Below are 22975 nucleotides of genomic sequence, written 5' to 3'. Positions count from 1 at the left end.
TAACAGAACAGGGGAATGTGATAAGGATAAACCTATTCAAACACATGATGAAAGTAAGGTAAGTATAAAACATATTTTTGGGGGGTATGACTTCACTAGACATGGAAAATAGGAACCAAACACTCTTAACTTGGGAACAGAAGAATTGCTTGACGGGATTTACATACAAATGAAAGGTGTGTATAAACTGTAGTGTAGCTGTCTTACACTGTTAACTGTTTCTAAATGAGGTCACAGGCTCAGCCATGGAGCAAGAACAAGAACTGTAACTTCATTGGAAAAACACATAGCTTTTCAAATCCATCAGAGAAGCAGAGAAATGTACCCTTGGAAAGCTTTCCTGATAGTTTTAGTCTTGTCTGCACTCTGTCTCTGGTTATGTGCTCTTTAATGAGAGTGTCAACAAGAGGATCAGTATTTGGTAAGTCCTCATAGCAAAGAGTCCACACTGAAGATGTGTTCTGTATAAACCCCAGGCTAACACGATGCTATACCTGATAAGCTCTTACTGTAGTTTACTATAACAGTATGTGTAGCTTTTTACTGATAATGGCAGAGACTTGTAAATGAAAAAATACAAACAAATGTGTTGTATTTCACCTAGTGGTGTTGGAAGGGTAACCCCCTTTATCCCCTCACAAATAAGGAGATAAATACAATGAACAAAAATATAAACTCAACATGCCCAAATGTCTATGATTTTACTGTTTATATAAGGAAATCAGTCAGTTGAAATACATTCATTAAGCCCTAATGTATTGATTTCACATGCCTGGGAATAGAGATATGCATCTGCTGGTCACAGACACATTTACAAAAATGGTGGATCAGAAAACCAGTATCTGGTGTGACCACCATTTGCCTCATGTAGTGTGACACATCTCCTTCGCATAGAGCTGATTAGGCTGTTGATTGTTTCCTGTGGAATGTTGTCCCACTCCTCTTCAATGGCTGTGCGAAGTTGCTGGATATTGGCGGGAACTGGAACACGCTGTCGTACACGTCCATCCAGAGCATCCCACACAGGCTCAATGGCTGGCATATCTGGTGAGTATACATGCCATGGAAGAATTGGGACATTTTCATTTTCCAAAAATTGTGCACAGATCCTTGCGACATGGGGCCATTATCATGCTGAAACATGAGGTGATGGCGGCGGATGAATGGCGCGACAATGGGCCGCAGGATCTCGTCACGGTATCTCTGTACATTCAATTGATCCATTGATGAAATGCTATTGTGTTTATTGTCCGTAGCTTATGACTGCCCATACTATAACCCCACTGCCACCATGGGGCGCTCTGTTCACAACGTTAACATCAGCAAACCACTTGCTCACACAACGCCATACACGCTGTATTTCTTCTGCCAAGAACAGTTGAAACCAGGATTCATCCATGAAGAGAACACTTCTTCAGTGTGCCAGTGGCCATCGAAGGTGAGCATTTGCCTACTGAAGTCTGCTACAAAGATGAACTGCTGTCAGGTCAAGACCCTGGTGAGGATGACGAGCTGAGCTTTCCTGGGACAGTTTCTGACAGTTTGTGCAGAAATTCTTCAGTTGTATAAACCCACAGTTTCATCAGCTGTCTGGGTGACTTGTCTCAGACGATCCTGGAGGTGAAGAAGCCAAATGTGGAGGTCCTGACCTGGCATGGTTACACATGGTCTGCGGTTTTGAGGCCAGTTAGACGTACTGCCAAATTCTCAAAAACAACGTTGAAGACTGCTTATGGTAGAGAAATTAACATTAAATTATCTGGCAACAGATCTGGTGGACATATTTGTAGTCAGCATGCTAATGGCACACTCCCTCAAACCTTGAGACATCTGTAGCATTGGTTGTGTGACAAAATTGCACATTTTAAAGTGGCTTTTTATTGCCATAGGACAAGGTGAACCTATGTGATGATCATGCTGTTTAATCAGCTTCTTGATATGCCACACCTGTCAGGTGGATGGATTATCTCGGCAAAGGAGAAAGGCTCACTAACAGGGATGTAAACAAATTTGTGCACAATATTTGAGAGAAATAAGCTTTCTGTGCATATAGAAATGTTCTGTGATCTTTTATTTCAGCTCATGAAACACGGGACTAACACTTTACATGTTGCATTTATATTTTTGTTCAGTATATGTGTAAAAAAAAATATATATATATATATATATATATATATATACACAGTGCATTCGGAAAGTATTCAGACCCCTTGACTTTTTCAGCATTTTGTTACGTTACAGTTAATGGGATACATTTTAAAGATCCTCATCAGTCTTCATCGAGGGAGATTATCAGTGGTCTTGTATGTCTTCCATTTCCTAATAATTGCTCCCACAGTTGATTTCTTCAAACCAAGCTGCTTACCTATTGCAGATTCAGTCTTCCCAGCTTGGTGCAGGTCTACAATTTTGTTTCTGGTGTCCTTTGACAGCTCTTTGGTCTTGGCCATAGTGGAGTTTGGAGTGTGACTGTTTGAGGTTGTGAACAGGTGTCTTTTATAACAAGTTCAAACAGGTGCCATTAATACAGGTAACGAGTGGAGGACAGAGGAGCCTCTTAAAGAAGAAGTTACAGGTCTGTGAGAGCCAGAAATCTTGCTTGTTTGTAGGTGACCAAATACTTATTTTCCACCATCATTTGCAAATAAATTCATTAAAAATCCTACAATGTGATTTTCTGGATTTTTTTTCTCATTTTGTCTGTCATAGTTGAAGTGTACCTATGATGAAAATTACAGGCCTCTCTCATCTTTTTAAGTGGGAGAACTTGCACAATTGGTGGCTGACTAAATACTTTTTTTCCCCACTGTATATGTCCTGAGCTTTCTTATATCTCCTAGATATAGGACAAACACTTCAAAACCGTATTCCTTCTGCAAAAAGGTTTGACTGTCTTTTATGGTATTTCTGAATGTGTTGTTAAATACATTTCTTTGGGCTTTAGTTGTAAAGGACAAATTCAATAACTTGCCTCCCCCTTCACCACAACGGCTTAGACCTTTAGAGATTATGCAATAACTCATTGCTTAACAGTAATACTTTCAGGAACCTCTTTTGCATTTAATTGTCATCTCCTTACATTAGCACCTCGAAGCAAATACAGTGTGCTGTTTACACAGCATGTGTCGTTCAGATTTTGGTTGAATCCTTGTGTATTTACACTCCCTGTGTTCAAAGACCTGTTCAGAGTCGTCCATCAGGAATTCCAGCGATCTAGATTTTCAATAGGCCTTTATTACCGACATGCAGCTTTTCATTGACAGGAACCAGCTAAGTAGTGTTAGTGAATGGAACCGACTGGCCCATTTCAACAACCCCTTTGGTTTCATGGGCTACAATCTCGCTCTCTCTGTATCTCTGTCTCTCTGTCTGTGTGCAAATATGGTACATTATGTTATTATGTGAATATATCCCGTACTGTATGTTATTCTGTGTTTTATAATGTATACATCTCTGTATTTCTGTGTGGATTTACTGTGCTGTGGTGGACAATGGAGGAATACTCAACAGCTCTGGGATGGGGAACATTATAGATGCATGTGACTCTGTGTTTAGGTGAGGTGTGCTCACACAAAGATTGTACTTTGAGTAGGATTGTTGAACTTTGTGATCTTGTGAGGGGCATTTCTCATAAAGCTGATGTAAATGTCAAATGGTTTTAATCTGGTTAGGCCCTTGTAACTGATTCAGGATCAGCTCTCAGCTCCCAGTTCTGACAATACCCATCAATTAGCTAAACAATAATCTGACCCTGAACCAGTTGGTAACTAAAAAAAAAAACCTTTAGACCTGTTGGAAACTAAACAATAGTCCTTTAGGGTGACTGGGGCTGTCACTGCTGGTTTTCAACACGATGTTGGAAGCAGAACATCCGTCTACGTCCACACATCCTTCTCCATCATCACTGGGCAGTCTGAAGAAACAAGGCTTCAGACAGCTACCCCACAACAACGTGTGTAACAATGGCTACCTACCAAACAGCACCCTATTCCCTATACAGTCCACTACTTTTAACCAGGGCCCATAGGGGATATTTAGGGGACAGGGTGTCATTTGGGACACACAGTGCTTGACTTGGACTGAAATCGGAGTCTGTACTTATTTTGGGTGCCGGTACTGTTTTATATTTAGGTGCAAGGAGCACCACAATACTTTTGAGCTAATATTCTATGAGGAACAAGAGCTCAAGCAGTAGAAAATGCGGTGTCGGTACTCCGGCTCGGTGAGCTCCTGCCCAACTCAAGCGCTGGACACAGACAGTGACAACAGCAGTAAATCTTCTGAATCATCCAGTGATTTTTACATGAAGATACCCCCCTCGGCTACACAAAAGATAATTTATCTCAATGGGACATAATGGTTTAGATAAAGGTTTGATAAGAGAACAAAAATCACTTCACCCTTTAACATGGAATCCTCAGTCCATCTTTTTTATCTGTGTGTTCTGATCCCAGAAGGCTCAATGTACTGCAACTTCCTAGAGTCACTGATGAAGAACAGAAGAATATCAGCAGAGACATTTAATGGACGGACAAAATAACTATTATTACCAACGCATTTGTTTTGATGTGATTTCTGAGCATTTCTAAAAGCGCTTGACATTTCATGGGGTATCGTGTTTACTGATTCTGTTCCAGGCTGAGATCATATTATGGTGGCCATTTTAATAAGAGCAGCTACTACTTTCTCCACCCTGACTTCCTCAGATACATCTGGAGCAGGTAGGACCGACTCTTGAGGGCCCTTCAAAGGTTAACTTGACTCCAGGGTCATCATGACACAAATGTAGTGTCGGAGGTAACTCCTGACAGGTTTCTGAGGCCCTGGAGGCTGAAGACAACCCTAGAGCCATACAGTGTACACTACCGGTCAAAAGTTTTAGAACACCTACTCATTTAAGGGTTTTTCTTTATTTTTACTATATTCTACATTGTAGAATAACAGTGAAGACATTAAAACTATGAAATAATAAACAAATCAAAACGTATTTTGTATTTGAGATTCTTCAACTAGCCATCCTTTGCCTTGATGGCAGCTTTGCACACTCTCTGCATTCTCTTAACCAGCTTCACCTGGAATGCTTTTCCAACAGTCTTGAAGGAGTTCCCACATATGCTGAGCACTTGTTGAATACTTTTCCTTCACTCTGCGGTCCAACTCATCCTCAACCATCTCAATTGGGTTGAGGTTGGGTGATTGTGGAGGCCAGGTCATCTGATGCAGCAATCCATCACTCTCCTTCTTGGTTAAATAGACATTACACAGCCTGGAGGTGTGTTGGGTCATTGTCCTGTTTAAAAACAAATGATAATCCCACTAAGCCCAAACCAGATGCGATGGTGTATCACTGCAGAATGCTGTGGTAGACATGCTGGTTAAGTGTGCCTTGAATTCTAAATACATTCCAGACAGTGTCACCAGCAAAGCATTGCATTGTGTGCCTCCCTCCAACCCCTCTTTTTACACTGCTGCTACTCTCTGTTTATTACATATGCATTGTCACTTTAACTACACATTCATGTGCATACTACCTCAATTGGGCCGACCAACCAGTGGCACATTGGCTAACCGGACTATCTGCATTGTGTCCCACCCACCATCCGCCAACCCCTCTTTCACGCTACTGCTTCTCTCTGTTCATCATATATGCATAGTCACTTCAACAATATCTACATGTACATACTACCTCAATCAGCCTGACTAACCGATGTCTGTATGTAGCCTTGCTACTTTTATAGTAGCTTTACTGTTGTTTTATTTCTTTACTTACACATTGTTCACCTAATACCTGTTTTGCACTTCACTGTAAGGTCTACTACGTATGTTGTATTTGGCGCACGTGACAAATAAACTTTGATTTGATTTGAAATAAGGCTATCCTCTGCATACCCCCCTACCTTGTCACAACACAACTGATGATCAAACGCATTAAGAAGGAAAGAAATCCCACAAATTAATTTTTAAAGAAGGCACACCTGTTAATTGAAATGCATTCCAGGTGACTACCTCATAAAGCTGGTTGAGAGAATGACAAGAGTGTGTAAAGCTGTCATCTAGGCAAAGGGTGGCTATTTGAAGAATGTGAAATATAAAATATATTTTGATTTGCTGAACACTTTTTTGTTTACTACATGATTCCACGTGTTATTTCATAGTTTTGATGTCTTCACCATTATTTTACAATATAGAAAATAGTCAAAATCAAGAAATACCCTTGAATGAGTAGGTGTATATACTTTTGACTATAGTGTATATATATATATATATATATATATGCAATTTTTTTTCAGTCAGATAAACACTCCAAAACAGCCTACCTGACTGTTTGTATGCGTCCGCATGGTCCTAAGGCACACTGTTGCCCTGTTTTGTATCACATTCCAATGATTAAACTGGGGGGGGGGACAACAATTATATTTCAGAATGTGGGTGGGGGCATGTCCACCCGGTACCCAGTGAAAACTACTCACTGAAGATGCATTGTGTGGTTCTCATGAAGTGTCAGTTCACAATATGAAATGATCTTCTTGTCTTTTCTCTCAAGCAGGTGCATATGGCTTCAGCACCTTGGACTACAAGTACTCAAACTACTACTACGACAAACAACACTCACCAATTGTATTTCTCGTCAATCATGATTATATAAAGGAGATGGAAAAAGTTCCATGACAAAAAAAATTATCAAACTGTACATTGGAAAGGGAATATCATCCTTAGACTTTTATCATTCACTGTACATTGGAAAGGGAATATCATCCTTAGACTTTTATCATTCACTGTACATTTTTAATTGCTGCATTTTCATTGTACATAGATGTTACAGATAAAAACCAATGTATCCTCAGATGACTCAAAACTCAAAGTAATTTCAGTGTTGAATGCACTGTGAGTGGTTCAGAAAGAGTGCAATGAGCCAAGGAGATTGGAGGCATTGTAACACTCACTCCCACTCATGTTTGAGTTTGCTACCTAAACAGAACATTCTTTGAGTGATGCAAGATTGTGTTAAAATTGCGAAGAATGTTTAACATTTTTAAATGCTTGAATTAATTTCTGATAGTTTATTCGCTCTGTAAGAGAAGCTATGCATGATTCATTGTTTAAACAAGACCAAAATACATGTCTTTCATTGTCGTACTTTTGAAAGCACACTGCAGCGGTCCATTTGATTTGAGTGCAACGGGTGTGTTACTTACGATACCCCGTTTTACCAGCAGGTGTCACTAAAACCTAACAACTTCGAACTGTGGACCGTTTTATTTATGTTTCCTCGACCACATACACAAACTCCTTTCCAAATCCTATCAGAGCAATTTAATGCCACTTGGATTGCGCGGCTTTTGAATATTTCTACATGGTAAACCCGACCTAAAACCATGTCTTGTCTATTATGGACATCTCCAATAAATTATAACTTTAGCCTAACTACTGATAAAGAGTCAGGTATTTGTTCACTCCCCTAATGATTAAGAATAGTATGGGAGCATGGTCATCTGATCCTGGATCTGTGTTTTAATTCGCGACGAAGTTCTCCAGAGTTTTGATGCGTGTGGAGGCGGAGCCGCGCGCTTTGCTCCAGGTCGCAGAGGGATTTGGAGAAAGATATGTCCTCCTAGCGCAGGGACAAGTCCGGCGACTTATCCTTCAGGAATGGTCTGTCTGGCGAGGATGACAGGATTTTATTTACTGGAAGCAAGGTAAGATTTAACTGAATAATGTCAGTTTGACTTTCAATAATTTATCTAAACGTTTTCTGGATTATGTGTTGCCAGTAGCAGCATAACTTCTTCATACAGGCAGATTCCATTGAGTCTACAAGCACCTGACTCGCTGAGCACTACACCCTGGCTTCAACCCTTCACCAGTCCAAGGTCAATGACCGGATAACATCTGTCAACATTTTCTGGTGAGTTTGTATTTCCCTCTTCGTTCGTTTATTATTGAGTGGTCTTGCAAGACCACAAATCAAAAAGCACTTGATTGGGTGAAACGTCCGTGGGGGCCAGGAGGAGAGATTGGAAAGCCACTGATATGTTTGTGTTTCAAGGTAGATGGGTACACCTGCTTGTCAATAGTAGCCTATATAGCTGGCTATAAGCAGGTTTGTTTTAAGGCCAGTTTATTTCCCTAACTACAGGGACGCAATCTAGCTAGCAGCACTGTGTTTAGTTACAACTGTTTCTACATGTGCCTCCCTCATGGACAGCTGCTGATTAAACTATGATGTGACGTTGTGACACCCTCTAAACCAGGGTTTCATAAACTCCCGTTTTGTTTTTTGTCCTAGCACTACACAGCTGATTCAAATGACCAACTCATCATCAAGCTTTGATGATTTGAAGCAGCTGTGTAGTGCTAGGGAGAAAAAACGAAACGTGCAGGGGGGGGGGGGGTGTCGAGTTCGGGAAACTGTGTGTATTGGGCTTGGTGTCAATCAATAGTCATTTGCTAGCTGGCAAGCAAGGTGCCTGACCAGTTTTAAATTAGTGGCTCATCATGGCACAAATGAATGGCATTAAGCTACAACTAGCTGGTCGGGCACTACATCTCGGTGCTAGAGGCGTCAATACAGACCCTGGTTTGATTCCAGGCTGTATCACAACCGGCCGTGATTGGGAGTCCCAGAGGGCAGCGCACAATTGACCCAGCGTCGTTAGTGTTTGGCCAGGGTAGGCTGTCATTGTAAATAAGAATTCTTTGTTCTTAACTGACTTGCCTAGTTAAAAAGTACTGAGCTCATATAGCCTAACTTCTGAATGGAGTTAACATGGTTTCATGACAGCTTCCTTACATGATATTAAAAAAGCTTCCTTACAAGCCTAAAATAGCATGATATTATCATCAAAGCTGATGTGATCTGATGTGTACAATAACCTATCACAGTGTTGTATAGGCTAGATGTAGTTAGCCCCACAACCTGATGGTAAACAGAAGCCCTGCTGTAGACAGACAGACACCAATAACAGCTCCTCCTTCTAACACGTTGTTGTGCCAGACATCATTATGTCCCAGCACAAGCTTTCAGAAGAATGGGGGGAAAAAATGTCATTGAATGGGATAGAGTAAAATAGAAATAAAATATTATTGTCCTTGTGAAGGAAAAGTCTATAGCACAGGTGATAAACAAAAAGTACCCCATTCAGTTGTCATGACAGATTTTATTTTGTTGTTAAACAAATGAAAACTTATTTGTCACGTGCCAAATACAAACAGTATACAACCTTACAGTGAAATGCCAAATACAACAGGTATACAACCTTACAGTGAAATGCCAAATACAACAGGTATACAACCTTACAGTGAAATGCCAAATACAAACGGTATACAACCTTACAGTGAAATGCCAAATACAACAGGTATACAACCTTACAGTGAAATGCCAAATACAACAGGTATACAACCTTACAGTGAAATGCCAAATACAAACGGTATACAACCTTACAGTGAAATGCCAAATACAAACAGTATACAACCTTACAGTGAAATGCCAAATACAACAGGTATACAACCTTACAGTGAAATGCCAAATACAACAGGTATACAACCTTACAGTGAAATGCCAAATACAAACGGTATACAACCTTACAGTGAAATGCCAAATACAACAGGTATACAACCTTACAGTGAAATGCCAAATACAACAGGTATACAACCTTACAGTGAAATGCCAAATACAAACGGTATACAACCTTACAGTGAAATGCCAAATACAAACGGTATACAACCTTACAGTGAAATGCCAAATACAACAGGTATACAACCTTACAGTGAAATGCCAAATACAAACTGTATACAACCTTACAGTGAAATGCCAAATACAACAGGTATACAACCTTACAGTGAAATGCCAAATACACGTGCCAAATACAAACGGTATACAAACCTTACAGTGAAATGCTTACTCACAAGCCCTTAACCAACAGTGCTTTAAGAAGTAAAAAAAATATAAATAAATAAGTGTTAAGTAAAAAAATTGAAAATAAAGTAACAAATAATTGTACAGCAACAGTAAAATAATAAGCGAGGCTATATACAGGGGGTACTGGTACAGAGTCAATGTGGAGGCTATATACAGGGGGTACTGGTACAGAGTCAATGTGGAGGCTATATACAGGGGGTACTGGTACAGAGTCAATGTGGAGGCTATATACAGGAGGTACCGGTACAGAGTCAATGTGGAGGCTATATACAGGGGGTACAGAGTCAATGTGGAGGCTATATACAGAGGGTACCAGTACAGAGTCAATGTGGAGGCTATATACAGGGGGTACTGGTACAGAGTCAATGTGGAGGCTATATACAGAAGGTACCGGTACAGAGTCAATGTGGAGGCGATATACAGGGGGGTACTGGTACAGAGTCAATGTGGAGGCTATATACAGGGGGGTACCGGTACAGAGTCAATGTGGAGGCGATATACAGGGGGGTACCGGTACAGAGTCAATGTGGAGGCTATATACAGGGGGGTACCGGTACAGAGTCAATGTGGAGGCTATATACAGGGGGTACTGGTACAGAGTCAATGTGGAGGCGATATACAGGGGGTACTGGTACAGAGGCAATGTGGAGGCTATATACAGGAGGTACCGGTACATAGTCAATGTGGAGGCTATATACAGGGGGTACTAGTACAGAGTCAATGTGGAGGCTATATACAGGGGGTACTGGTACAGAGTCAATGTGGAGGCTATATACAGGGGTACTGGTACAGAGTCAATGTGGAGGCTATATACATTCCATATGTGTTATTTCATAGTTGGTCATCGCACGAGCCAGATGCGATGGCGTATCGCTGCAGAATGCTGTGGTAGCCATGCTGGTTAAGTGTGCCTTGAATTCTAAATAAATCAGTGTCACCAGCAAAGCACCCCCACAACATCACACCTCCTCCTCCATGCTTCATGGTCGGAACCACACATGCGGAAATCATATGTTCACCTAGTCTGCGTCTCACAGAGACACAGCGGTTGGAACCAAAAACATCATATTTGAACTCATCAGACCAAAGGACAGCTTTCCACCGGTCTAATGTCCATTGCTCGTGTTTCTTGGCCCAAGCAAGTCTCTTCTTATTGGTGTCCTTTAGTAGTGGTTTCTTTGCTGCAATTTGACCATGAAGGCCTGATTCATGCAGTCTCCTCTGAACAGTTGTTGTTGAGATGTCTGTTACTTGAACTCTGAAGCATTTATTTGGGCTGCAATTTGAGGCTGGTAACTCAAATTAACTTATCCTCTGCAGCAGAGGTAACTCTGGGTCTTCCATTCCTGTGGCGGTCCTCATGAGAGCCAGTTTCATCATAGCGCTTGATGGTTTTTGCGACTGCACTTGAAGAAACTTTCAAAGTTCTTGAAATGTTCCGTATTGACTGCCCTTCATGTCTTACAGTAATGATGAACTGTTGTTTCTCTTTGCTTATTTGAGCTGTTCTTGCCATAATATGGACTTGGTCTTTTACCAAATGGGGCTATCTTCTGTATACCACCCCTACCTTGTCGCTCAAAGGCATTAAGAAGGAAAGAAATTCCACAAATTATTTAACAAGGCACACCTGTTAATTGAAATGCATTCCAGGTGACTACCTCATGAAGCTGGTTGAGAGAATGCCAAGAGTATGCAAAGCTGTCAAGGCAAAGTGTGGCTACTTTGAAACAAAAACATTATTTTTTTGGTTACTACATGATTCCATATGTGTTATTTCATAGTGTTGATGTCTTCACTAGTATTCTACAATGTAGAAAATAGTAAAAAATAAAACAAAAACCCTGGAATGACTAGGTGTGTCCAAATGTATGACTGGAACTATATAATTAAAAAAAAAATATATATATATATAATATATATTTTTTTTACCTTTCTCCTGGATATTTTTTATCCCCTTAGTGCTGCTGCATGGCTTTGTCATCTGATGTAGCATTTAGGGAATGGGATTAAGATGCAGTCACTTCTGCCTTCTACTGTGCGTTCCTAATGTCACCCTATTCCCTATGTACTACCTTAGTAGAATTGGCAATTGGAGTTCCGGACAGCTCCAAGGGAAGAAAAAAAAACAGTTGAGGGGAAAGTGGGAGGAGTAAAGGAGATGTATTCCGGCATGGAATGATCCTCAGGTAACCATGGTGGAAGGGCTTCCTGAGTGAAATAGTGGTTTTAGAATGACACCATCCTTAGTTAGGTTGTAGTAACAACCTGTAATAACACACTTATACCAATAGAATATTTAGAGGGGATTTCGTCCTTGATAAAGTCATTTTTGTTTATCATTTACATTGCTGTATACTTGGAATGTACTAGTACTAGCCTAGCAGTGCGTTGGCTCCACACTGAGCTTTGCAAGGTGTTTCATTGAATGTGGTTGCAAGTGCTTTCATTGAATAGTCATAAATTCCCAGCTCGTGAAGGCATGTCTCTGTTTTCTAATGGCAGGTTCTACTGTTCCAGGTTGGCGGACACAGAGGAGAACCCGAAACACACCCAGCCCTGAGGACAAGTAGACTACGCGACACACCCTGCCCTGAGGACAACTCCAGATATACTACATTTTAATTTAGACCAGGACAGACAACAACCAGGCCCCACACACAAACACACTCTGGAAACCAAACGACCTGGTGGTGCTGGTGCCTAGCCTCACCCAGTTAATAACAATGGTCTGGTCCGTTCCAATCTGATTGACACAGACTGACTGTCTGGCTGGTTTGGGTGTTTTGTGACGCTCCTCTATACGTTCATCATCATTGTATCTGATTTTGAAGAGCTGAAGGACTCACCATGAACCTGACTGTGTGAAGTTGAGCCCTCGACTGCCAAGGACCGCTTAGACTACTGCCCTCTTAAGGGCCGTGTGTGCTCACTGGTCGATCATGGGTAAGGAGCAGGACCTCCTGGTGGCAGTGAAGAGTGGAGACATCCTCCTGGCCCACAAACTCCTGGCCAAGGTCACATACAACAAAAGCAGTGAGTACCTCGACACACACACACACTTACCTGCTTCCCCGTACAATTCCGGATGCTGCCTGTGTTTGTGTATCTGTTGGCTTGATGTAATGTACAGCAGAGGATAGTATGGGAGAGTGAAACAGAGATTTCCCTTCCCTTATTCGAGTGATACTACTCTCTGTATCAAGGGAAACGTTTTCAACATGGCAGTATCAGGTTCAACCCTCCACCACAACCAGTGATCCATTTAACGTTCAGACAATTTGAAGTTAATTGGAGTCAAACCCCACAACAACATGACTTAGTCTCCAAAAACAAGACGCTGGTACTAGGGCTGTGATGGGCATGGAATTTGGGATGATATTAATTGGCTGGCAATGTGACCGTAATAACCGTTCAGGGGGGGGAGGCATATCCTCTCCTCTGCTCTTGACTGCCATAGAAATGGAATGAATAGAATGGGCATCCCCATTCAAGTCAACAATGTCATAATGGGTGGACTGGAGGCCATTGCGAGTATACCCATAGGAGCAAAGCAGGAGGTAAAAATGCTCAAATATGCACTATGATTTGTTCATTCAACTCAACTGGCATTACAAAAAGTTAATTCCATTGCACGAGCCACATCACCTAACATCATTTGAATGAACATTCTACATTACCATAGAAATGATTGCATCACAATACAAGGCAGCCATTGCTAGTGTACATATGAGGTTCCAATTTCATTCTGTTTCTATGTGTGCTGCTGCTGCATTGTGGGGGGTGTTGCCTAGGCAACCGAATACTAGTTTTCAGTTTCAGCAAGTAGCAACAATGTTTCATCACGTTGTTAAGAGTCCATGTTACCGCAGAAACAGACTCAAACCGCACGAATGCCCGGCTGTTCGTTCCACACAATTTTATAATTTTTTAGTATTTTTTATTTTCATTATGGTGTTCATCCATAATCATTGGTTGCACGGTTATATAGTAGTTGTGCCAGCCTCAGCTGGTACAGTACAATACATGTCTCAAATGCCACCCTATTCCCTATATATTGCACTACTTTGGACCAGAGTCCCCTGGTCAAAAGTAGTGTACTGTATAGTGAATAGGGTGGCATTTGGGATGCACCCTCAGTGTGGGTTTTGAGCTTCAGTGTTACTTATTTGTATAGATTCCTGTCAAACAGAGCACAAGATTAGCCTAGCGTATCATTGTTGCTAATGACAGTATTCTCCTTAAACCCTTCCCTCTCTCTGTGAAACTTCTTTGTTGCTGTTATCTGCCTGTGCTGTGCTTTCATCATGGCTGCTCTGCTCGGTGGCAAGCTCAGAGGAACAAGGGCCTGGCAGAGACGCATGGCATGGGGTTAGCGTTATCCCTACACATCATGACACGCTGCTAATGCCTTTCAACAGTCAAACACTTATGGGCTAAATGTTTCTAAGCTCGGGAAAATAAATTATAGGCCTAGCTGTTGCATTCATTTCTTCATTTGCTGTGTGATTTTATTTTGTTTCACCAACTTTCTGGATGTAACTCTACCCCGAATGGGAAAAATAGGCTTCTTTCTGGTGCTTTGCAATGCTTGCTTACGATCCCTTCCCAACGATGCAGAATATTAAATAATAATAGTAACACGAGGAATAAAATACACATAGTGGAGCTTTACACAGGGAGTACCAGTACATGTACAAGGTCTTTGAGGTCCTACATGAAGGCAGGGTGAACTGACTAGACATCAGGATAGATAATAATAAGGTATTTGAGGTAGATATGTACATGAAGGCAGGGTGAACTGACTAGACATCAGGATAGACAATAATAAGGTATTAGAGGTAGATATGTACATGAAGGCAGGGTGAACTGACTAGACATCAGGATAGATAATAATAAGGTATTTGAGGTAGATATGTACATGAAGGCAGGGTGAACTGACTAGACATCAGGATAGATTATAATAAGGTATTTGAGGTAGATATGTACATGAAGGCAGGGTGAACTGACTAGACATCAGGATAGACAATAATAAGGTATTAGAGGTAGATATGTACATGAAGGCAGGGTGAACTGACTAGACATCAGGATAGATAATAATGAGGTATTTAAGGTAGATATGTACATGAAGGCAGGGAGAACTGACTAGGCATCAGGATAGATAATAATAAGGTATTTGAGGTAGATATGTACATGAAGGCAGGGTGAATTGACTAGGCCTGGAGATGCTAACAGTGTTTGCTAATTTAGTTACTGTGAGACCGACAGTCTTACATGACAATAACCGGCTGACAAAATGTCATAACTGCCACAGCCCTAGGCACGCACACAACTGTCTCAAGGCTTAAAAATCCTTCTTTAACCTGTCTCCTCCCCTCCATTGACACTGAATGAAGTGGATTTAAAAGATGACATCGATAAGGGATCATAGCTTTCACCTTGATTCACCTAGTTATTCTATGTCATGGAAAGAGCAGGTGTTCCTAATGTTTTGTATAGTCTAGTGTGTGCATATTTGAGTCAGTGCAGATACTTCCAATACCATTTAATTGACTATTTAGCAGTCTGGCTATTTAGCACTCTTATGGCTTGGGGGTAGAAGCTGTCTCGGAGCCTGTTGGTCCAACAGCTGATGCTCTGGTACCATTTGCCAGATGGAACTACAGTGAACAGACTATGGCTTGGGTGCCTGGAGTCTGGCAAAACCTCGGGCCTTCCTCTGACACTGCCTGATATAGAAGTCTTGGATGGTAGGGATGCTTGATACTGGTGTTGGAGCGGAGGGTGGCTACACTGTTGTGGGTGAACAGTGATTACAGGAGGGGACTAAGTACACACCCCTGAGGGGCCCCCGTGTTGAGGGTCAGCGTGGCGGAGGTGTTGTTGCCTACCCTTAACACCTGGGGGCGGCTCCTCAGGAAGTCCGCATCCATTTGCAGAGGGAGGGGTTCAGTCCCAGGGTCCTTCGCTTAGTGATGACCTTCAGCACTATGGTGTCAATGAACAGCATTCTTACGTAGGTGTTCCTTTGTCCAGGTGGAAATTGACAGTGTGGAGTGCAATAGAGATTGTGTCATTTGTTGGGGTGGTACGCTAATTGGAGTGGGTCTGGGCTGATGGTGTTGTGAGCCATGACCAGACTTTCAAAGTATTTAATTGCTACAGATGTGAGTGCTACGGGGCGTTCTTGGTCAGAGGGACTATTGTTAGGGAGAGGTTGAAAATGTCAGTTAAAAAAAACTTGCCAGCTGGTAGCACATACTATGAGTAGGCGTCCTGGTAATCCGGCCTTGTCAATGTTAACCTGTCTACACTACGGGACAGAAATAACATTAGGGAGGTCAGAGACCTGGCAGTGTGGTGCCAGGACAACAATCTCTCCCTCAACGTCAGCAGTACAAAGTAGCTGATTGTAGACTACAGGAAACAGAGGCCCGCGCACTCCCCCATTCACATTGACGAGGCTGTAGTGGAGAGGGTCCAGAGCTTCAAGGTTCTCTGTGTCCACATAACTAAAAGCCAATTTATGCTTGATCCGAAAAATGTGGTTGGAGGCTTCGTATGTGACGCAATTGCGGAGCTTGCGGAAGCATGTAGAGGCATCGCTGTGCACATCACAAATGTTGTGACAATGCGGAGGGCTCCGTATAGCTCCGCATTGACGTGATTGGTTGACGGGAGGTCCTGTATAAACGCAAAACTCACTTCCTTGACAACTTCCTTCACAACAGCTCTGCTCTGCTCCAAGAAGCGCAAAAAGTATGTTTGCTCTGACAACACCTCTTCCCGCTCAGGAAGTTGAAAAGATTTGGCATGGGCACAACCTCAAAAGTTCTACAGCTGCATCATTGAGAGCATATTGACTGGCTGCATCACCGCTTGGTATGGCAACTGCTTGGCATCCAAAACATTGTCAAAGACTCCAGCCACCCCAGTCATAGACTGTTCTCTCTGCTACTGCACGGCAAGCAGTACCGGAGCGCCAGGTCTGGGACCAAGCGGATCCTGAACAGCTCCTAACCTCAAGCCATAAGACGGCTGAACAGATCAGTATAAGACTACCTGTACTATTTCCCTTTGTTTTTTGTTGTTGTCGTTGTTGCACTGGCTCTATTTACACTAACTTGGCTCACCTACCTACACACACACACACACACACACATACTACACTGACACTCCAACACACACACACACACACACACACACACATACTACACTGACACTCCAACACACACACACACACACACATTACATTGACACTCCAACACACACACACACTACATATGCTCACACACAAAACACACACATGCATATTGACGACACACACTTTAACAGTCTTCACATACGCTGCTGCTACTCTGTTTATCTATCCTGATTGCCTTGTCACTTTTATCCCTACCTACCTACAATAGTACATATTACTGTAGACTTTTTATGTGTGTGTGTATTGTTAGATACTACCTTTGGAGCTAGGACACAAGCATTTTGCTACACACATAATAACATAGGATAAATATGTGTATGCAACCAATTTGAATTACCTCAACCCCTATTGTTTTCCTTCTTACTTTTAAAACGCTGCATGGCTGTAAAGTCCACACCTGTTGTATTCTGAGAAATGTGACAAATACTATTTTATTTGACCTAGGAGGCTATCTGTTGTACAGTCTGTTCTAGAAGCTTAGTGATCCCTTTCCAATGTCATCACCGTTGTTCGATACACACACACATACAGTACCAGTCAGAAGTTTAGATACACATACTCGTTTATTTTACATTTTTACTATTTTCTACATTGTAGAATAATACCGAAGACACCAAACTATGAAATAACACATGTGGTAACCAAAAAATGTAGTAACCGAAAAAGTGTTAAACAAATCAAAATATATTTGAGATTCTTCAAAGTAGCCACCCTTTGCCTTCATGACAGCTTTGCGCACCCTTTCCTGTCATCACCATTGACCCTAGTAGAGGGATTGAGGATGTGGTCAATGTAAGGTCGTTCATCAGTGCAGAGGTGTTGTAAGACTGGCTGTCCCTGTCCTGATTAGTGGCTACTGAAGTTGACTTGTATGCCTATTGATTACTATGTAAAGGCTCTATTTGTACGTACGTTTGCGAGCGCATGCGGTCGGGGTCTTGTCAGGACCAGCCTCCGTATCAGGGCCAACCTATAAGTTATATTGTTGCCATGGCACCCTACTAGCAGCTATTTTTAGTTTTTGAGAATATTTTAGTTTTAATTGCATATCTGGTGTTTTTTAAGTCACAGATTTGAAGATTGACTGGTAGGTTGCCAGCAGCATACCATCCTGCATACCGCTGCTGGTTTGCTTCTGAAGCTAAGCAGGGTTGGTCCTGGTCAGTCCCTGGATGGGAGACCAGATGCTTCTGGAAGTGGTGTTGGAGGGCCAGTAGGAGGGCACTCTTTCCTCTGGTCTAAAAGAATACAAAATATCCCAATGCCCCAGGGCAGTGATTGGGGAACTTGCCCTGTGTAGGGTGCCGTCTTTCGGGTGGGACGTTAAACGGGTGTCCTGACTCTCTGAGGTCATTAAAGATCCCATGGCACTTATCGTAAGAGTAGGGGTGTTAACCCCGCTGTCCTGGCTAAATTCCCAATCTGGCCCTCGAACCATCACGGTCACCTAATAATCCCCAGTTTACAATTGGCTCATTCATCCCCCTCCTCTCCCCTGTAACTATTCCCCAGGTCGTTGCTGCAAATGAGAACATGTTCTTAGTCAACTTACCTGGTAAAATAACAGATAAATAAATAAAGGTTAACACTGTTTTGTCTTGGCTAGCTTTTGTTTTGAAAACTTAATCTGGACACAGTACCACATTTTTTGCTTTGTTTCACATGGCTCTTTTGAGAACCTAATTTGAGGAGTGGCTTGAAGCATGAGAGGAATGGGAGGTGGAGGGATACAGCAGTGCTGAGGCTTGTAGTGAGGACGACTGGCTACTATTCTGAACTTTGTGTGGTGATCTTTCTGGCGCCCAGAGCTGCTGAGGCATCGCCCTAAGAGGGTGTTACACAGAGTGGAAGAGGAGAAGTCCAGAGGCTGTAAGACTCAGGCTGGTTCCCAGACTTGCCCTCCTACAAGATCATCAGCAGACTCCATCGCCACCATGATCCTCTACATCTTCGGAGGATGCAGCTTTTAAAAAAAGCTTTGAGATTCTATGAAAAACGCTGTAGACTTGTCATCATTACTTTAGCCAGGCTGATGGAGAGAGACCACCAGAGCACTGACTGGACTCAGGGCTGGAGGAGGGGTCAGAGGTCACGGGGTTAGAGGAGGATCAAGGAGAGGGTCATGGGGTCAGAATGGTCAACAGGAAAGACGTAGGGCTCTGACGGGGATGTGACATCATATAATTTTGGACGACAGTAATTGACCAGCCAAATGACCGTGGTCTTTGTAATAGCTGTTCCTCACTGCATGTGCTGCCATAGAAATATAATGAGTAGAACAGGCGTCCCCATTCAAGTCTTTAAAAGTCGTTATTAACCGTAACATACAAAACATAAACATAACAACCAGGGGATTCCACAAAGAAATTTGAAAAAAATCAAACTAATTCACATTATATCAATTCAAATACAGACGTATAGCAAATACATTTTGTTTTTTATACGTTTTAAAGACTAAATAGTTTTCCAAATCAGATTAAAAAAAAACATTAAGGGGCTTAATCTTCATAAAATTCAGATTTGTGTATGAAAAATGTTCCTAATAAAATAAAGAGATTTATGACATACTCACGTTCAATTGTGGAATCGGTGTAGTAAAATAATATGTTGAAATTTCAATGGTTGTATGCAATTTGAGGCCAAGATATAGTTTTACATCAGTACAGAACACTTCAATATATAAACAATGACAGAACAAGTGTTCAATAGATTCTGTTTCTAGTTCACAAAAACTGCATTCACTGGTAACATCTGGTATATACTTAGAAATCAAGCTATTACACGGATAGAATCTATGGATACTCTTAAAGATCTCCTTTACTTTATTGGTCACCATAAATATGTGTGTGGAGTGAGCCAAGCACGGCGCCAGTTTACATCAAACGATGAAGCCCAACAAAATATTGCAGAGGGAATAGACTTCCTGTTGAAAATATCCCATAATAAACAATTGTTGAATTTCGTATCTAGTAGACCAATGCCATTCACCTGGATATCGCTTACAATCGGAGATATTCCAAAATATGCATTATTCTAAAGTACATTTTTTATCCCACTAGGCATAGCTTTAATAACCATGTCATATTCCTTGCTTGAAACCTCAAAGTAGTATCTTTCCATAAAGTCTCTCCGTGTAAATAGATTCACACTAATATTAACTAAAGGACAATGTTTTTCGAGAACCGTTTATGGTTAAATAACATCTGGTTTCTATGTAATATCGACCCGTTGTTCCATATAAAACATTTACGAGGTGAAAAGTTGTGTTTATACAACAAATCTCAGCACGTTAATGCCTGCTTGTGAGTCGCCGCTAGTTTCACAGGAAGTTTACCCACAATATATAGACATTGTAGTAAAACATTAAGCCCTTCGAACTTCTGACAAACAAAATGAGGTATAATATTCCAGAAACTATGAGGATTTTTTATGTACCTTTTAATCCAGTTGACCTTTGATATCTGGTTGAAGAGAGTGAAATCTAAGACATTTAGACCGCCATCACAAACCCTGTTGGTGATAATATCTCTTTTTATCTTATGTGGCTTGTTTTTCCATATGAAGTTGTACAAAAGCCAATCTAAGATACAGCAAGTGGATTTGGGAATGTCAATAGATAGCCCCTCAGCTTTGGATAAAAGCACCCTTCCTTGAGGACTTAAATCCCGTCTTAACCATGAGGATAATTTTTTGGGGACTAATTCAGTTACAGGGTTCAAATTAAGATCATTCACAGCCTTAAGATTTTTGGTGATCTTTACACCGAGGTAGGTTACAGTATCTTTTTCACAATCTGCTGGACTGACAGCTCCTTTAAAAACAAACATCTCACATTTGGAAATATTTAATGCCAAACCTGAGATTTTGGAGAACTGCTTCACGATATCCAATGCTAATCTTGTGACAAATTTAAAAAAAAAAGTGAGGTGTCATCCACCAGTTGGGATATCTTGATCTCTCTGGCCTGGAATGTAATAACTTCAAATGGACTTTTAAGAACTAATGAGCATAGAATTTGAGATACTAAGAAAAATAAAAAAGGTGAAATTGGACAACCTTGTCGTATTCCTTTGTAAATGTTAAACCTTGAGGATGTTCCATGACAGAGTTTGATACAGCTATTGCCACCATTATACAGAGATCTAATAGCGTCCAAAAAAAACGACAACATTTCAAATGCTTAAGACAATCAAAGATAAAATTGTGACTTACTGTATCAAATGATTTCTGAAAATCCAAAAATAGGATAACAGGGAAGTCATCAAATAGATCACAATACTCAACCAAGTCTAACATCAGCCTCAGATTATTAGATATATGGCGCCCTTTCATAAACCCTGATTGACATTCATCAATCAGATCATTCAAGCAAGACTTGAACCTTTTTGCAAAGATTAAGGCTATAATTTTGTAGTCGTTATTTAGGAGTGCGATTGGACGCCAATTATCAATATTTAAGAGATCCTTGTGTGATTTAGGTATAAGAGTAATAACCCCTTAAACTTCAAGTCCATATCTATAGAATAGAAAGAAAAATCCTATGCAATCTCAACTCTACCCTCTATAAAAAGTTGCTTCCTATATGTATTAACAGAAGTCTTAACTTGTAAACAGTAACACCATAATTCAAATCTAGAACGCTCAGTTTGCAGTGGGGAAGGAGCTACCTTGTAAACCTACCGACAGAACAAATCACCCCGGTCGTATTTATTTTCCATCGGCGAAAAAGGCTCTGATTCCCCTGTAGTATCCACCTGTAGTAGTATCCACCTGTAGTAGTATCCACCCTTTCCTTGATTTCGGGCCTGTTGTACAAGAGGCCACAACTTTGCCTTTGCTGCCTTGTCCGCAGCAGTCAACTCCTCACCAACTCTAAATTCTTTCAGTGGCGCTTTCCTTTGCTTTCTTCCAAACTGCATCTCTCGCTGTGTGAAAAGCAAACTGGATGATAATCGAGCGGCTGACGATGGCATCTTGTTTCTTCCCAATACGATGAGCGACAGTCATATCCATCGGGGAAGTCCGGTGCCACACGGTTACAGATGTCTCTTACTAAGCGCTTCACATTCTCATCCTGGTCCTTGGGGACACAGTAAAGCCGTAGCCCCACCTTCTCCGGTATCGCTCCGGTATCGCTCTGCTTCCAATAAGCGCTCTTGCATGTCTGCGATGGTCTTCTCCTGTGCAGTGCATTTCTCAGAAGTAGACATGTTTGCAAGTTTAAGCTCTTCGATACTCTTGTATGCATGATTAATTTTTTTCATGTGCTTTCGCGTATCATTTTCTCCAGACCATTGGCTCTTTCGTTTATCTTTGCAGAGACGGCATCGATTATGTTGACCTGTAGCTCGCGCTTTTTGGGTGCAGGACTATTGACTGGATTTTCAGAATCAACCGAATGTCCAGAATCCTCCATTTCTTCTCCCGAGGAGTCAGGTGGCGGTTTTTCTCCACTGTATGAGTGGTCAGCTAGCAACTGCCTTCTCCTCCCTTTGCTCTTTTGCAATTTTTTTTCTTCCATTTCTCAAAGATTCAGATCAAATTAGAGGTCAACTAAGCGTTGTTCTCTATTGTGTTTACTATAAGCCAAGTTCCGTTACATTTATCCCTCTCAAACTTACTTAAATGTAAGGTTACTCGGAGCAAGCTGAAATCTTGTCTGCACTCGCCGCCATCTTCAGCACCCCTTCTCGTCCCTATTCAAGTCGATGATGACATAACGGCTGGACTGGCGGCTATTGCGAGTGTACCCATAGGAGCAAAGCAGGAAGTAAAAGCAGGACGTGTACCCATCAATATGTGCTGTGATTTGTTGATTCAACTCAACTGACATTACAAAAAATACATTTTTC

The 22975-nt window shown here is 41.5% G+C and overlaps 1 protein-coding gene across 6 annotated transcripts in view; it reads left to right on the top strand.

The window, feature by feature from the left end:
• Window positions 1–7562: 7562 nt before the first annotated feature.
• The window catches only part of LOC110499540 (caskin-2), a 76613-nt gene continuing 61200 nt past the window's right edge, over window positions 7563–22975 (top strand). For 2 of the 6 annotated variants that reach the window (XR_005037999.1, XM_036956289.1), the window contains exons 1-2: window positions 7569–7906; window positions 12440–12955. Coding sequence is in view for 5 of the 6 variants with exons in the window: in XM_036956289.1 (XP_036812184.1) it covers window positions 12862–12955 (94 nt within the window). In the remaining variant the exon portion in view is untranslated. Of the gene's footprint in view, window positions 7907–12424; window positions 12956–22975 lie in introns of all 6 variants that reach the window. The other 4 variants (XM_036956287.1, XM_036956286.1, XM_036956290.1 and 1 more) reach the window with 4 other exon arrangements.

The sequence above is a fragment of the Oncorhynchus mykiss genome, chromosome 20 (assembly GCF_013265735.2).
Source record: "Oncorhynchus mykiss isolate Arlee chromosome 20, USDA_OmykA_1.1, whole genome shotgun sequence".
Taxonomy (NCBI): Eukaryota; Metazoa; Chordata; class Actinopteri; order Salmoniformes; family Salmonidae; genus Oncorhynchus; species Oncorhynchus mykiss.
Note: the sequence above shows the minus strand (reverse complement) of the source record. Positions and strands in the feature narration are given on the sequence as shown.